General features: G+C 45.6%; 1 protein-coding gene across 6 annotated transcripts in view; it reads left to right on the top strand.

Moving 5' to 3' along the window:
* Positions 1-2068: 2068 nt before the first annotated feature.
* The window catches only part of ERICH6 (glutamate rich 6), a 33065-nt gene continuing 18708 nt past the window's right edge, over positions 2069-16425 (top strand). For 2 of the 6 annotated variants that reach the window (XM_083442727.1, XM_083442728.1), the window contains exons 1-5: positions 2069-2373; positions 8972-9026; positions 11491-11579; positions 14014-14068; positions 15382-15503. In XM_083442727.1, the coding sequence (XP_083298853.1) occupies positions 2145-2373; positions 8972-9026; positions 11491-11579; positions 14014-14068; positions 15382-15503 (550 nt within the window). In that variant the 5' untranslated portion in view covers positions 2069-2144. Of the gene's footprint in view, positions 2374-6508; positions 6659-8971; positions 9027-11490; positions 11580-14013; positions 14069-15093; positions 15272-15381; positions 15504-16425 lie in introns of those variants that run through there. The other 4 variants (XM_083442729.1, XM_083442730.1, XM_083442731.1 and 1 more) reach the window with 3 other exon arrangements.

The raw sequence follows: 16425 nt of genomic DNA on the forward strand, positions 1-16425 counted from the left end.
AGCCAGTACAGTGGTGCCCCGCAAGACGAATGCCTCGCAAGACAGAAAACCCGCTAGACGAAAGGGTTTTCCATTTTGGAGGTGCTTCGCAAAACGAATTTGCTATGGGCTTGCTTCGCAAGATGAAAATGTCTTGCAAGTTCCTGCAATTTTTTTTTGCTCCCCACCCCCTTTTTCTAAGGCACTAAGCTGCTAATAGCCTTTTAGCAGCTAATCCGCTAATCCCTTAAGCCTCTAATAGCGCTAATCCGCAAATAGGGTTGCTTCGCAAGACGAAAAAACCGCTAGACGAAGAGACTCTTCGTCTTGCAAGGCACCACTGTATTCTGACTCTAAGGCAGCACCATATTTTCAGTATGTTTCATACTACGGGGGATGCATATTAACTAACTTGCACTAGACCCAGTACTGAACTTGTGCCTCTGTTGTACACTTAAAAGAGTTGTATGGTCGCTCAGAACAGCGCATGGGTGTTGTGCAGCGCACTGTTCCACCTCCCATGGGTGCCTGCGAGTTTTCATCCCCTCCCCCAACACTAATTGAGTTTCCTCTAATAACCTAGAATAGGGCCCTGTACCTTTTGTGCTTTCCACAATAACTGTTGTCACTAGATGCACTGAGTGCAGTAGTACCTGGAAATGTTTGTAAGCACTGCTTGCTCAGAGATGCAGGCTGACAAGCAGAGGAAGCAAGGAATTTCAGATGTTTTGGCCCGAGCCTTGAATGAATTGCTCAGCAGTTGCTTGAGATTTCCAGCTTTATAGGAACAAATTTTCTTCTAACTTTCCTTGATGGGCAAGGGGTGGATAACAATTCCTCTGTAGCCCAGATCATCAGTGTGTGTCTACTGAAAATACAGTGCTGCCTTAGAATCAGAATACTGGCTAATTTAAATCAGTGTTGTGTACTTTCCAGGATAGCAGCTCTCCAAGGCCGAAAGAAGAATTTCCCCCATCTCTGCGACTCAGTCTTTTAAAACTGGAGATAACAGGGATGAACCCAGGCTCATGAATGTGGAGTGTGTGCTCTGCCCCGAGCTACGGTGTCTCCGAAAAATGCTTCAGATCACTAGTATGCAACCGTTTTGGTACATCATTGGTGGAGTAGAAAGCTTTGGGAGAAGGTACTCTGTTATGAAAGGAACGCGGGTGGCGCTGTGGGTTAAACCACAGAGCCTAGGACTTGCCGATCAGAAGGTTGGCGGTTCGAATCCCTGCGACGGGGTGAGATCCCATTGCTCGGTCCCTGCTTCTGCCAACCTTGCAGTTCGAAAGCACGTCAAAGTGCAAGTAGATAAATAGGTACCACTCTGGCGGGAAGGTAAACGGCGTTTCCATGCACTGCTCTGGTTCTCCAGAAGCGGCTTAGTCATGCTGGCCACATGACCCAGAAGCTGTACACCGGTTCCCTCGGCCAATAAAGCGAGATGAGCGCCGCAACCCCAGAGTCGGTCACGACTGGACCTAATGGTCAGGAGTCCCTTTACCTTTACCTTTACCTTTGCTCTGTTATGAAAAGGGCTTTAAGGACATGGTGTGACAATGCCTTTCCTCTGCTTCTTGGGATCTACACGTTTGTCCATCTCTGCTCTGACCATCAGCCTCGATGCAATTTCTAAATCTGTCCTCATCGTGTTAGCATTCACCAACCAAGTTCAGACCGTGAGCTGAGACTCCAACAACCAAAGCCTAATTTTGCACTAAAATGTAAGTCTGGGTCGTCTGCAGAGCATTTGGTAAGTGGCCGTATTGATCATCTGCTCTGCCGGGCAGCGGAATGTCTATACTTAACAAACTTAGAGAGGTGGTTTGCACTTGTGAACTGTTGAGAATGTTCACGCCATTCAAAGAGCCAAGATTAAATGGCAGCGTTGATGCCCATGCTGGGTGTGAGGGTGGGGGAAAGAGACCTTTTAGGGCCTGCATTTTAATATACCAGTCCCTGTGCCCGAGAGGAAGAGATTTCCCACTGGATTGCTGGCATTACAAGACCTTGATTCCTAGAACTCTGTTGGCACGGGAACCTTTAAATTATGACACAAGGGTCCCTAGAATAGCTACTGTACATTCCGAAAGTGATCTCACCAGGATATTGAAAGCAGACTCTTGCTAGCACAGCAATGGTTCCAGCTGTCATTTCCTAGGATGGTGTTTTTGTATTCCTCTCTGCTCAGGGGTCCAGAGGGACGAACATGGAGGTGTCTGTGGATTATATCGCCTTCTGGACATACCCATGTAGAGTTCCTCACTTACATATCTGAGCACATCCTACGGCATGAGAAAAGAACGCCAATAACTTCCCGGGCAGTGTCCACAGACCAGGACAGTCTGAGCAAACAGGGAAGTTGGCAGATCGTACTGAGAACAGGAAATGGTATTATGAACAAAGCTGACTGACTGGCTGAGGAGGGGGGTCGCCCCATCATTAACAAACACATTGCCAAAAAAATTTTTACATACAAACTGAATTTGAACATATGTTACTGCTGACTTCTTAACGCTGAATTCTGGAAATGACTAATGCTGTATCACGCTAAAGATTTGCATGCAATATCTCAATCCCAGCACCGTTCAGAGGCAACAAAGCAAGAATCGTGTTAAGTGAATGTATTGATGTGATTACATAAATATTGAGAATGCAAAACGTTTTTTTTAAAAGGCAGGAAAAGCTCTCTTCCTTGAGAATCACTATACTTTATAAAATATTCATATTTTTTAAGAAGTGCATAAACGCAATTGCAAAGAGTCCCCCAACTTAGCCCCCCTACCCCAGGCAGTCTATTAAGTTTTGCCAACTTTGGGAATATAAGATATTCATATGGATAATTTTTATGCTGACACATAATAAAATGTTGGGAGAGATGTTGCAGCAAATTGTTGGCCAGACGAAGGCTGGGGCTACAGATGATGTTGGACTCCAATTCCCATCAGCCCCAGTCAAAATGGCCAAGTCAGGAGGAAAAACAAGTTCCAGCCCCCTTCCCCCCCCCAAAAAAATGATGGGCATTCATTGCCATTCAAATGGTGTGCATGCTCCGTTTCTTGCGATCAATTATGTGGGGTGGGGCTTACCTGCACCCCCCATATTTTATTCAAGTTAGTATCACTGCTCTGCTCATGGTCAGCATTTTCTAGAAGAATATAAACACCTTTGCAAAGGCCTCTCATTTTCTAGGTCACGCTAGCCTTTTCCACATGATCTCCAAAGAAACCTGAGCACGTGCATCTTATCCATTCAACCAAGCCTTCTCAATGGAAGTTGCTAACCTGAATTTATTTATTTTTAATTGCAACCACCTATTTTATTCCGTTGTGACTGAATCCAGTGGTTCTTTGGACCTAGGAGAAGTAGACTGACACCATTCATTCTGTAATAATAATAATAATAATAATAATAATAATAATAATAATAACAACATATATATATATGTTTGGCCTTGAATCTTCCTAGCTTTATTCACATGCTTAATCTTGTTACTATGAATACACTCTCTTCTTTGTATAGCAAAAACAAAAAACTTTGCAGCTTAGTAAAGAACAGCTTGGAAACTTTAGAAATGTTTCCAAGTCGAACAGCCTCTAATTAGCAGGAAAATGTCGGTCCACTGAATAGAACAGAAACTGATTTTTCCATTCAGATAGTGAAGTTTCTGCAGCTTTGGTAGCTAACATGCATGCACATTTTGAAAACAACTTGTTAAAGCGTCTGGCAGGTTCTGTGACATGGTCTCCCTCCCCCTCCCCCGCTTTGATGAATTACCGGTATATAGTTGTGGCTTTTGGACCATAAAGAAGGCTGATCGCCGAAGAATTGATGCTTTTGAATTATGGTGCTGGAGGAGACTCTTGAGAGTCCCATGGACTGCAAGAAGATCAAACGTATCCATTCTTAAGGAAATCAGCCCTGAGTGCTCACTGGAAGGGCAGATCCTGAAGCTGAGGCTCCAATACTTTGGCCACCTCATGAGAAGAGAAGACTCCCTGGAAAAGACCCTGATGTTGGGAAAGATGGAGGGCACAAGGAGAAGGGGACGACAGAGGACGAGATGGTTGGATAGTGTTCTTGAAGCTACCAGCATGAGTCTGACCAAACTGCGGGAGGCAGTGGAGGACAGAAGTGCCTGGCGTGCTCTGGTCCATGGGGTCACGAAGAGTCGGACACGACTGAACGACTAAACAACAACAACAACAACAACAAGTTGTGGCTTTATCTAGGAGTTGGGCAGGGGGACAGTGCGCCCCTGTTGGTTCTGCAGGACCTCTCAGTGGCTTTCAACACAATCGACCATGGTATCCTTCTGAATCACCTTGCTGGGATGGGACTTAAGAGATCCAGTTTGACAGTGGCTCTGTTCCTTCCTGGAGGGGAGCAATGACTTGGCCATTGGCCTGCCGGGTACCTTAGGGTTCTGTTCTGTCCCCCAAGGCCCATGCTATTTAACATTTACATGAAACAGGTGGGAGTGGTTGTCGAGAGTTCTGGGGTGTTGCCAGTGTCATGCAGATAACACCCAGCTCTATTTCTCCTTTCCACACAAATCCAAGGAAAATATCTCTGTTCTAAAATGGTGTTTGTCATCACTAATGGACTGGACGAGGGTGAACAAACTGAAGCTTAATCAGGACAATAAACTATTTTTTCCCCTAAAATTGTGCCAGTTGCGGGGGGGGGGGGCTTTTCAAAAGCCTAGGCTTGTGAGGGGGGTGGTTTCCCTATGTCACTGTATTTGACAATGATGCTGGCAGTGGCACTGAAGGAGAAAAAAATGTTTTTTAAGAAACGAGTGATGGGCATGCTTTGATTTGCAGAACAAAAAGTTAAGTAATCTATTGAGAGCTCCAGATATTTTCAAGTGCTCTGTGGGGAAAGAAAAGTTTGAGAACTGCTAAAGATAGATCCTTCGCGGAATTCTTTCTGCTCTAACTTGGTGTGTGGGAAGAGACAAGGAAGAAACGGAGTTATATATGTCCTTGCATCCCCTGAGGCTGCCATGGTGCAATGAAAGATGTAGTCTGCTGGCAGCGATTACTCTATCCTTATGGGGGGGAAAAGAGAGGAGCCAACAGAATTGAAGTAGATGGAAAAACACCCACTACCATTCCGTGATGTGTCTACCACAATCATCTTCTTCTTTCTTCCTCTTTGGTGATCACTTCTAGCTGAGTAAGATTGTCTTCCATAAACACGGTTTTAACAATGAGTCCATAAGTGACCGTGGAGGCCAATTCTGGATCCACACGTCCTTCCACAGTGGGGACATTGGTTTCCGGGCGGGAGTTGGTCACAATACCATAACCCCTGCCCTCAGTGTGTGTGGGAGGTGGGGGGCCGGGGTGTTGGCCTAGGAGCTGGAAGACCTGAGGTCAGATTCTCACTCTTACCTAGATTAGTTCACAGGGCTAATCTAGGTAAGGTAAAGGTAAGGTAAAGGACCCCTGGACGGTTAAGTCCAATCCAAGGTGACTGTGGTGTTGCGGCACTCATCTCACTTTCAGGCAGAAGGAGCCAGCGTTTGTCCACAGACAGTTTTCTGGGTCATGTAGCCAGCATGACTAAACCGCTACTAATGCACGGAGGACCATGACGAGTGCCAGAGCACGCAGAAATGCCGTTTACCTTCCTGCTGCAGCGGTACCTATTTATCTAGTTGCACTGGCGTGCTTGCGAACTGTTAGGTAGGCAGAAGCTGGGACAGAGCAACAAGAGCTCACCCCGTTGCACAGATTTGAACCACCGACCTTCCGATCAGCAAGTCTAAGAGGCTCAGTGGTTTAGTCTTAATCTACCTCTTAGGGTTGTTGTGATGATCAAATGGGGAAGGGGAGAACCATGCGCGCTCCTTAGAGGAAAAGTGAGATGCAAATGTAATACAGTGGTATCTCGGGTTAAGTACTTAATTCGTTCTGGAGATCCGTTCTTAACCTGAAACTGTTCTTAACCTGAAGCACTGTTGTTGTTTAGTTGTTTAGTCGTGTCCGACTCTTCGTGACCCCATGGACCAGAGCACGCCAGGCACTCCTGTCTTCCACTGCCTCCCGCAGTTTGGTCAGACTCATGTTTGTAGCTTCGAAGACACTATCCAACCATCTCGTCCTCTGTCGTCCCCTTCTCCTTGTGCCCTCAATCTTTCCCTGAAGCACTACTTTAGCTAATGGGGCCTCCTGCTGCCGCCGGAGCACGATTTCTGTTCTCATCCTGAAGCAAACTATTTCTGGTTTAGCGGAGTCTGTAACCTGAAGCGTATGTAACCCAAGGTACCAGTGTAATAATAAAAGCCAAATAGTGGTTTTTTTGTGTCTGAAAAGTGTTTGTCCCAAGACTTGGAAATGAAATAGATGCGGGTGTAGAGAACGGCGAGCTAAACACAAACACAACTTGAATGTTGGCTGCAAAGAGCGGGGGGATATTCTGCACAGACGTGAGAATGAGACGCAGATCCCGCCCCTTTGATGTTCCGCCGGAGTTCCCCTGGCAACTGGAACGCAAAACACTGCGCGTCATAGAGGGCGAAGAACGCCGCTTCTCCCTGGAGCCTTAAAGGGGCCGCGGCCCCGGCGCCGTTGCGGTTGCAAAGGAAGCGATTGGGTTGCACTTTGCATGATGGACGGGGCTTCTGGGAAGTCGGAGAAGGATGGCGAGGAAGCCCGAGAAGATCCAGGTGCTTGCTCGAGAGAGGCAGTGCTCTGGAGCGTAGATGCCATGGGAGGGGGCTAAAAAATAAAAAAAAGGATGGGGCGGGGGAGCGAGAAAGACCGATGCTCCCACCCCGCAGAGGCTTGGGCTAAAGAGGGAAGGGTGTGCGGGAGCCGAATTCCCTGTGGAGCAGAGGAGACGTCCGTGGAGTCCGGGGTGCATGACCTGGACCACACTGAAGTAGCAGCTCTCAAACGGACCTCTTTTCAAAAGATGCAAATTTGGGCACCCTCTCTTGGGCCGGTAGGCAGCGGAACTACTTGCCACTAGTCCTGCCACGTTTTAAAGCGACGGTTGTGTCTCCCATCAAGGCTGCGCCCCAATCTCATGCTGCCTTCTTGTGCCTCAATCCTAACAGGTGAAAAAGGCTGGCACAGTGCCCCTTCTTTCATCTGGGTCAATGGCAGGAGTGCCAACTTTAGCACTGTATTGGGGGCGGGCAGCACAGGCACAATTGGAATGGCGATGCGCATCCATTGCGGGGGGGTGTGTGGCCCCAAATATTTTTGGGGGCAAAGACCCCTTGGCCCCTAGGAGTTGGCTGCTATGATCAAAGGAGCTTCTGCAAAGATGGAGCTGAGACTTAATTTCATGAGTGAAGCACAGACACAAACAAACAAACACCACAAGTTTGTACATTGGCTATATTTATAAACGTCTCCCATCAAATAGACTCAAGGCAGTTTGCACCAGTGTCCTTTAAGTCCCTTGTGTTACTTTTCTTGTGCAATATCCAGTAGCCACAGAGGCATAGGGTTGTAGTCAGTTAACTTTTTCTCAGAGCAGGACCATTGAAATGAATGGCCATAGTTGACTTTGGCCCATTCATTTGAGTGGGTGTGCTCTGAGCAAACGTTTTGAATGCAATCCATAATATGGCTTAGGGAACCGGGTGGCATCAAGTGTAAAAGTACATACGGAAGGAGAGAATGTGAAAGGAAACTCACTGAGTCAGTTCCTCACCACGTCAGAAGCCTTCCTCAAGATGCCACAGTTTTTGGCATCCTATGCAATTCTGCTACATGGAAAATGGAGGATCTTTTCCAGCAGGAAGAAAAGGTCTCTGCCTCGTAGCTTTTAAAACAATACAGTTGTTTCTTGTACTGTTTTTAAAACTGCTCTTAGCTGTTTTCATGGTGTGTTTGTAAATCAAATAAATAATAATTATATAATAGGATGGGAAGAAGAGTTAGTAGCATAGTATCCTTGTATTTTTTAAAAAATATCGAAATGTTGTTTAAGTCATTTTAAAATAGGGAGTGGGGAGGGCAGTAAGAACACTGGAAACTGCCTTATACAGTCATACCTCGGGTTAAATATGCTTCAGGTTGAGCGTTTTCAGGTTACACTCCACGTTACTTCCAGGTTTTGCCACTTGCACATGCGCAGACGCTCAAAATGATGTTACGCGCATGTGCGGAAGCGGCGAATTGCGACCCACGCACGCGCAGCAGCGGGTTGCGTTTGCTTCAGGATGCAAACGGGGTTCCGGAATGGATCCCGTTCGCAACCAGAGGTACCACTGTACTGAGTCTGACCATTGGTCCATTTTGCTCTGGGTTGCCTTACTTGCTGCCAGTCATTATGTTGATGGACAGCAATCCTGCAGGATTTCAGACAGGTGTTTTTCCCAGTTGCTCCTGGAGATGCCAGAGGTTGAACATGGAACCTTCTGCAGGCAAAGCAGACGCTGTATCACTATGCTACAGCCGTTCCCATATGTGCCGGCAGGTTGTTATAATTTTTTAAAAGAAACAACCACTACTACTAAACCTTATTGAAAAATTGGCAGAGTGGTTAAGATAGTGCCTCCACGTTCCCAAAGAACATACAGCAACTGTTGTGGAGGCCTGCAGAAATGAGATAGATCTAATATTTATAGCTTCTATGCATTATTAAAATATTGTTCCCACTAATGTCATTTTCATTTACTATGGAAATGTTCAATAAAAGGAAATACTTCCAGATTCAACCAGACTGTCATGATTAAAGCTGAAGTCCTTAAACCTAAACACCCTTGCATGGGAGTAAGTGGCACTTATTTCTGAGTAGATTATGTATTTGATTGCACTCTAAGTCCAATCAAAAATGATAACTGATCCTTTGCAGATATATTTGTAATTAATTACTACTGAATTCAATTGGAGCGGTAAGCCATGACCTGGAATGGGGTCCATTTTCTGCAAAGCTGTTGACCTTAAACATTCACGTACTGGAAACTGTCATTAGGATTATATTGCATACCAATAATTTACCTATATATGTTTGTGTTAAACAGACAGCAAAGACATTGGAAGAGAACAGTTGCCCCCAGAAGCTGTTCAATCAGGGAGGTAAGTAAGTTAAAAGATTGATACAAATGCATGGGAAAAGGGTCTGTCAATAGAAAATTTGCTGAAGCAGCTAAAAACGAAGTGTGGCAACACGCTGGTCATCACAAAATTCTAGAGTGAAACGAAAAAGAATAGTTATCTATGCTAGAACTGAGTGACTGTGGCGCTCAGCCTAATTTTAGTGCCCCTCTGCAAGCAATCAGTTTAGACTACCTCTTGTGAGAGTGAACTGTCCCTCTCCCAACACCCCATAGGGTGAGGGTGGGGAGAAAGATGGTGTGGCTCCACCCGCTGTCAATAGGCAGCCTCTGACAAATTGTCCCCCAGAGCAACACAGTCCTCAGCTGAAAAAAAAGGTGGCTGATTCCAGACCTATAGCATGCTTCCATTGTCAAAAATTCCAGAGCTGTAGTCTCTTGGAGCAAAAATACTGAAGAGCCTTGTGGAACCTGAAAGACCTAGCAAACTTATCATGGCTCCCTCCCATACCCACGTGTGGAAGGGAACATAACGCTTCATGCATCGGATGCTTATGCTTATGGGGGTCTTCCCGGAGTTGTCTAGCTATATGAACGTAAACAGTGGCATAGCGTGGGTTGTCAGCACCCGGGGCAAGGCAAGTAATTTGCACCCCCTAACCCCCAAATGTTGCGGCCGGTGCGGCCGGCCCCCCCTGCACCCCCCACACTACGCCACTGAACGTAAAGATCTCCAACAAGGCAGTTATGTATTGGGGAGCTAAACATTTCAGGCAGTGATGCAAGAGTCTCGCTTATTTTTGAGCCATTTTCTCTTCTCTCCCGAATTCTGGAACATGGAAAGTGGCACTTTGCTAAATTACAAATTGCATAGTGGTATTGCCTTTTGTCAGGCAAATTGTTTGGTAATAGCTAAGGGCGTGTCCTTTGTGGGAGATGTACAGAGAGCCCTGATGGAATGCTTAGAATGTGATGGCCATGTATTTGAAAAGGTGACACACAGGCACACACAATTTGGGGTGGAGCTGATAGAAGGGTGTGTGTGTGTGTGTGTGTGTGTGTTAACAATAGAGTTGGTTTGAGTAAGTCAGAGGACCTGATGTTGGTTAGACAGGGGTCAGCAAACTTTTTCAGCAGGGGGCTGGTCCACTGTGCCTCAGACCTTGTGGGGAGCCGGACTATAGTTTTTTTTGGGGGGGGGTGAACAAATTCCTATGCCCCACGAATAAACCAGAGAAGCATTTTAAATAAAAGCACACATTCTACTCATGTGTGCTGATTCCCAGACCATCTGTGGGCTGGATTTAGAAGGCGATTGTGCCGGATCCGGAACCCGGGCGTTAGTTTGCCTACCCATGGTTTAGCATGTGTGCTGGTCCTTCTAGGTCTAGCTGCAGATTGCTTCAGCCTGCTTTCTGCTGCAGAGAAGCCCATTATTTCAAAAAGGTTGTAAGTCTTCAGCAATCTTTCCTCCATAAGGAAGGCAACCCTTGTTAAGTGCTGCCTGTGGAATTTCACACTGACAAAATGTAATGGCAGGATGGAGTCACGTAGCTGTGATGCATTGTGGGATTAGATTATCCTCAGGCTGCCTGCCTGAAACTTTCATAACTTGTCTGTTGTCACAGACAGAGGTTGAGGCTTTCCATCACATGCTTCCCTGTATTTCTTGACAGAGTTTTATAAATAAATAATAGTGATGCATTTCAAGTAACGCCCTGGAAGGGAAACCTGTGGACAGGAAGCAACAGGCACCATGCAAAGTTGATTTGTTGTACAAATTCACAGGGCATTCAGCCTTAATAATATTGCTGTAGGTGTTTTCCCTTCCAGAAATGCTTTTGATGGTATCAAAGGTTGAGCAAACAATATCGGATCCTGAATGGAGGATAATTATGTATTGCTAATTTAAATAATGGCTTTATTGTATTTGATACAAACTATTTAACTGCCAGGGGTCCTTCACCTTTACCTTTATTGCATCCGCAGTTGGGCTCTATGTTTTTTGAAACATTTATAAATAAAAAACTTAATACAGTGGTACCTTGGTTCTCAAACGTAATCTGTTCCGGAAGTCCATTTGACTTCCAAAACGTTTGAAAACCAAGGCACGGCTTCGAATTGGTTTAGGCGCCCCAGAAACAACAGCTGACAGCTGCATCGGATGTTCGGCTTCTGAAAAAGGTTCGAAAACACTTCTGGAACACTTCTGGGTTTTTGATGTTTGGAAGCCGATTTGTTCGTCAACTAAGCCATTCAAGAACCAAGGTTCTACTGTAGCACATGAAGAGGTCAACCTTGATTGCCTAAAAGGTTTGCTGCCATTTAACTTTTAAGTCCATTATTACTCAGAAGTCTGGACTACAGCTCCCATTATCCTTAAATGGCTCTCAATTTCAAATAAAATTACTTTGCTGTGTGCATCGGTCCTTAGCGTTGCAGAGGCAATCTTCATGAGCTAAATGTGTCATTTATTTTTAACATAGGGCATCTGAAATTCTTGCGACAGTTTCAGAGTTTTGCAACAGTGAGATGGAGCCAGAGGAGACCGTAGAGAGGAGAGAGATAGGCACAGGTATTGTATTGTTGCTGCTGTGGAGTGCTTTAAGAAAGCATAACATCTGGAGTAGGCAGAGGGAAGGAAGTCACTACATTGTGGCTCACAAACTTGCTGCAGGGTTGCCATCAAATGCCAAAACATACACAGCAGCCAGTTACTGTTCGCTTGCTTTCCTAGTGCTATTGCTCATCCAACTAGAGCTGTCTCCAGGTGTTTTCCAAAGCATGCAGGGGTTAAAAGAGGGCAAGGGGTGCACACCCAAGACCCACCTTTGTTGTTCTCACATGCCTGGCATTCCCTTGCATGTTGAGCAAGAAGGTCTAACCGCATTCACCTGGAAGGGGCTAGACACCACCTGAAGATTGGGAATCCAAGACTGGGACTCTTCCCAATGTGAACCACCTGGACCCTTAAATCTTCTTCTGAGGCCCTTCTCCAGGTCCTTCCTCTGAGGAAGGCTCAGAGGGTGGTGGCAAGGGCAAGGGCCTTTTCAGTTATGGCTTTCCATTGGTGGAATGCTCTCCTCAGTGAGGCCCGCCTAACGCCGTTTTTGACATCTTTCAAGTGCCAGATAAAGACTTAGCTTCGCTCCCTGCCCAGCTTTTGATGGACCAAGATGATGTTGTTTTGTTACTAGTGTGCTGCCAAAGCTTCCCGTGGTTGTTATGGGACTTGTTTTGTTTTTAATTTGTTTTCTTTTTTTTCATGTTTGCAGTTGTATCATGAGTCTCTATGGGACATTAATGTGACCAGTGGCTTAATCATCATCATCAACATCATCCCTGATTATGCAGTTCCAAATCACATGGTGGCTTCTAACTACATTCAGCTGAATGCAGTTAGATGTCTCCTTAACGCCTGTGTCAAACAAGTAACGGTTGAGTGGATAAGGGATATGCCTAGCGTACAACGGCCACTGAGGCCACTGGGTTTTAGGGTATCACTACCAGTGCAGGCGACAGAGCCTAGGACTTGCCAATCAGAAGGTTGGCATTTTGAATCCCCACAGCGGGGTGAGCTCCCGTTGCTCAGTCCCAGTTCCTGCCAACCTAGCAGTTCGAAAGCACGTCAAAGTGCAAGTAGATAAATAGGTACCACTCCGGCAGGAAGGTAAACGGCGTTTCTGTGCGCTGCTGTGGTTCGCCAGAAGCAGCTTAGCCATGCAGGCCACATGACCCGGAAGCTGTACGTTGGCTCCCTCGGCCAATAAAGCTAGATGAGCGCCGCAACCCCAGAGTCGGTCACGACTGGACCTAATGGTCAGGGGTCCCTTTACCTTTACCTTACCAGTGCAGGCACCTGTGGGCGCCATGCTGCAGAAGATACCACACCAATGCTTTAGAATGGAGCATGAGACACAGAGTGGGGGTGCCAAATTTTAGCGTCAGGCGCCACTGAAATTTGATACCCCAAAGGTTCCCATCACTGGTGGAGGAAGAGGAGTGCAGGGGAAGCGCACCACCCCCAGCAGCACAATCCCGGTGGGGTGCCATGGTGGCTGCCCTCCTGCCCGCAGTGGGCACCACGCCCCCGCAGGTGTCATGGCCCACCCCCAGGATGTGTGCCATGCCCCTGGGACACGTGCTAGCCCTGCTCCCACCTGCTCTCCGCCCCTATGGTGCCAGGGCATGAAGCTCTGCCACTGGTTCCCATCAACCCCAACCAGCATGGCTGGTGATCAGGACGATGGAATTTGTAGTCCAACAACACCTATAGTCCAGCATCACCTGAAGGGCCACAGCATCCCTGCTATGCTGGTTGAGCAGGTATGAGACAGATGCAGAAGGAAGCGCTCAGACAGTTCCAGGCTGGCAGCAATTCCGGATCAGCCTCTTCAAATCCAGATCAACTCTTTGCATACCAGAAGCAGCCTCTCAGATCAGGCAAAACTGGTTTTAGCCTTGGAGGTGGATATGAGCCCAGATGCTTGGAACAAGGGATTTCTTGCCTCAGCTGGTTGCCCAATAGGGACTGTTCTGCACACATCATTGCCTTGACTGTACAAAGGCCTACAGAGCTTACACCTCCCCCTTTCTGTCATAGAACAATACACACACAGGGAACGCTAGAAAAAGTCTCGTTCATTTGGTATTGCAGCAAAAGCCCTGCCCTCTATAAATTCTACCTTACACCCTGTGCTGTGCTGTGCTATTAGTGCATAGGAATGGTGGCTGGGCAAAATTTTTAGATCAGTGTGTAATTTTTCACACGCTAGAAAACAGTTGACTTAAATTCTCATTACAGAATAGATGTGCCCCCCTCCCCGGTAAATCCCTTGATATTATGGTACTATTTTCAGCATAAGGCAAACTGATGTATTTTTAGTGTGGATTCATTTAAAAGATGCCTATATTAAAAATACCATTTGGTTTCCCAGAAAAGCTCAGGATAGATGTTTTGTGTTTCTCTAAGCATGTAAGTGCCATCATAATGCTGTTTATATGAACAGGTCCTGAAGATCATCCAGGAAGAGATAAAAGTGGACCATCCACTTCTCCAGCTAGGTAACAACAACAACAGCAAGTCCTTGCATTAGTCAAAATGGTTATTAATGGGGTGTACCTTATTACAAGCGGGTGGTGGAATGAAATTTCTGCTCACTCTTCCGACATTATTTATGAGCTTTCCCTCATTGCATCTTGTTCAAACTGGTCCGCGATGTGTCATGGAAGGTGGACTACAGATTTCCAGACTGTAGAAGATACCACAGCTAGATTTCTGGGTCTCATGGGAAAGCCTGCTTCACCTTTTAGAAATAAAAATATAGCATTTTTTTATTTTTTAATATAATTTTTTATTAGTTTTTTTAAAACATAGCATTTTCAACAGTAATTAAACATACTTTTACATTTTATTCAAATTTTTGACTTCCATCAATCCTGTCTGAAAATTTTCCAATCTAATCTCTCAGTATGCATTTCTTATCTTCCCTATTACATTCCCTATTACTTTTTAAACTCATAACCAATATCTCTATCTTTTTCTACTTTGTAACACTTCGTATATTTCTCCTTACAAAACTACTTATAGTCCTTCTAGCGTAATTTGTTGATTACAGTTGCTCTTCAAATAATTCATATACTTCTTCCAATCTTCTGTAAATCTCTGGTCCCGCAGGTTTCGAATCCTTCCTGTCATTTTGTCCAATTCTGCATAGTCTATTAATTTTGTCTGCCATTCTTCTTTCGGCGGAATTTCTTCTTGTTTCCATTTCTGGGCTAACAATATTCTTGCCGCAGTTGTTGCATATAAAAACAATTTAACATCTTGTCTATTAATGTCCTGACCTATAATACCAAGTAAAAATGCTTTTGGTTTTTTTAAAAATGTAGCATTTTTAAATTTTAATTTTTTTAATTTTTTTTAGTGCTCCTTAGGTGTTTGTTTGAAAGATGTAGATATTTTGCACTTCCACCACCTTTGGGGCTCCCCCATGAATGCTGACCTCTCCTCTTTCCCCCCGACCCCGGCTCCGTGGCCCAAGTTTCGCTCCAGTCCTGTTGACACTTGTTGTCACCGCTCGAGTTTGCTCTTAGAAGGAGCTGCATGCATCGCAACTGCATGGAAAACATGTTTATTTCTGGCAGGCTATGCTGTGGTCAGAATCAGAATTCCTCAGGAACTGGCAGTAGTAATTACTGACGTACTATTTGTGCCGTGGATAGAAAGCTCCGGGGCTTGCCTGTGTTGTTATGAGGCTCAACGATGTAAGTGTCTGTGTTTGCGCAGATGCTGACATAAAAAGTGTGGGGCTTCCTCTAATTCAATTGCTTGCCCTTTCCCTCAAGCACTAATACATTGTTTTTCATCTGCCAAGGTCAGAGAGCCCAGAGGGAATGGCTGACAGCAGTCAAAAGCCAGGATTAGATATTGCCCCCTTTGAAAAATCAGCAGAGTTCTCCTCCCCAGAAACCACTGACTCCTTATCCTCAAGCAAAGGTACTGTGTTCTAACTTCTGCATGCGCCAAGAGAGAAGGACTGTAACTTGGGGGGGAGGGGGCTATTTCCCAGCTCCACTTGGAGATGTTGAAATTGAACCCTGTTTGTGGAATGCTCTCCCCAGGGAGACTCGCCTGGTGCCTTCATTACATATCTTTTAAGGCCCCAGGCGAAAACAATCCTCTTCAACAAGGCCTTTGGCTGATTAAGCAATCTATGGCCTTTTAAATGTGTCTGTTGAGGTGCGTATTTTTGTCTGGTTTCCTGCTATTATGCTACGTGTTTTGTGTTTTTATGTTGTAAACCGCCCTGTGATCTTTGGCTGAAGGGTGGTATATAAATTTAATAAATAATAGTAGTAACCTAGGACCTTCTCTCACACTCAGCTATGGCCCTTTCCAAATCGGTGCTCCAACCTTCCTTTGCACGTTAAAGTGGAACATAGGAAGCTGCCTTATACCAAGACAGGCCATTGGTCCACCTAGTTCAGAATTGTCTGCACTGATTGGCTCTCCAGTATTTCAAGCAGCAGACCTTCTGAACCTGGATTGAACCTGGGAACTTCTTACTGCAAGGCTGCAGCAATGTTTTCCTGGGGGGGGGAGCTTTTTATGAGGGGACAGCTTAAGCGCGAGAGAGGAAATGTGGAGCCAGACACTCTTACAGTTTAAGTGCTTGAACAAGAAGAGGGAAATTTAAAAACAAATTATAACAATACAGTAACATTTGTACAGCGCTTTCAAGCACTTCATATGCATCATCTAGTCGTAATCATTGCAACAGCCCTGCAAGGTAAGATGATTCTTATCTCCCGTTATTGCAATTTGAGGAACTGAGGCTGAGAAACAGTGGGTTGCCTAAGGTCACCTCATGAATTCATGCACTCCTGCCAATGTGTTTGCACCACCTCGCATCACGAGG

This window comes from Podarcis tiliguerta, assembly GCF_965153285.1.
Source record: "Podarcis tiliguerta genome assembly, chromosome: 5".
Lineage (NCBI taxonomy): Eukaryota > Metazoa > Chordata > Lepidosauria > Squamata > Lacertidae > Podarcis > Podarcis tiliguerta.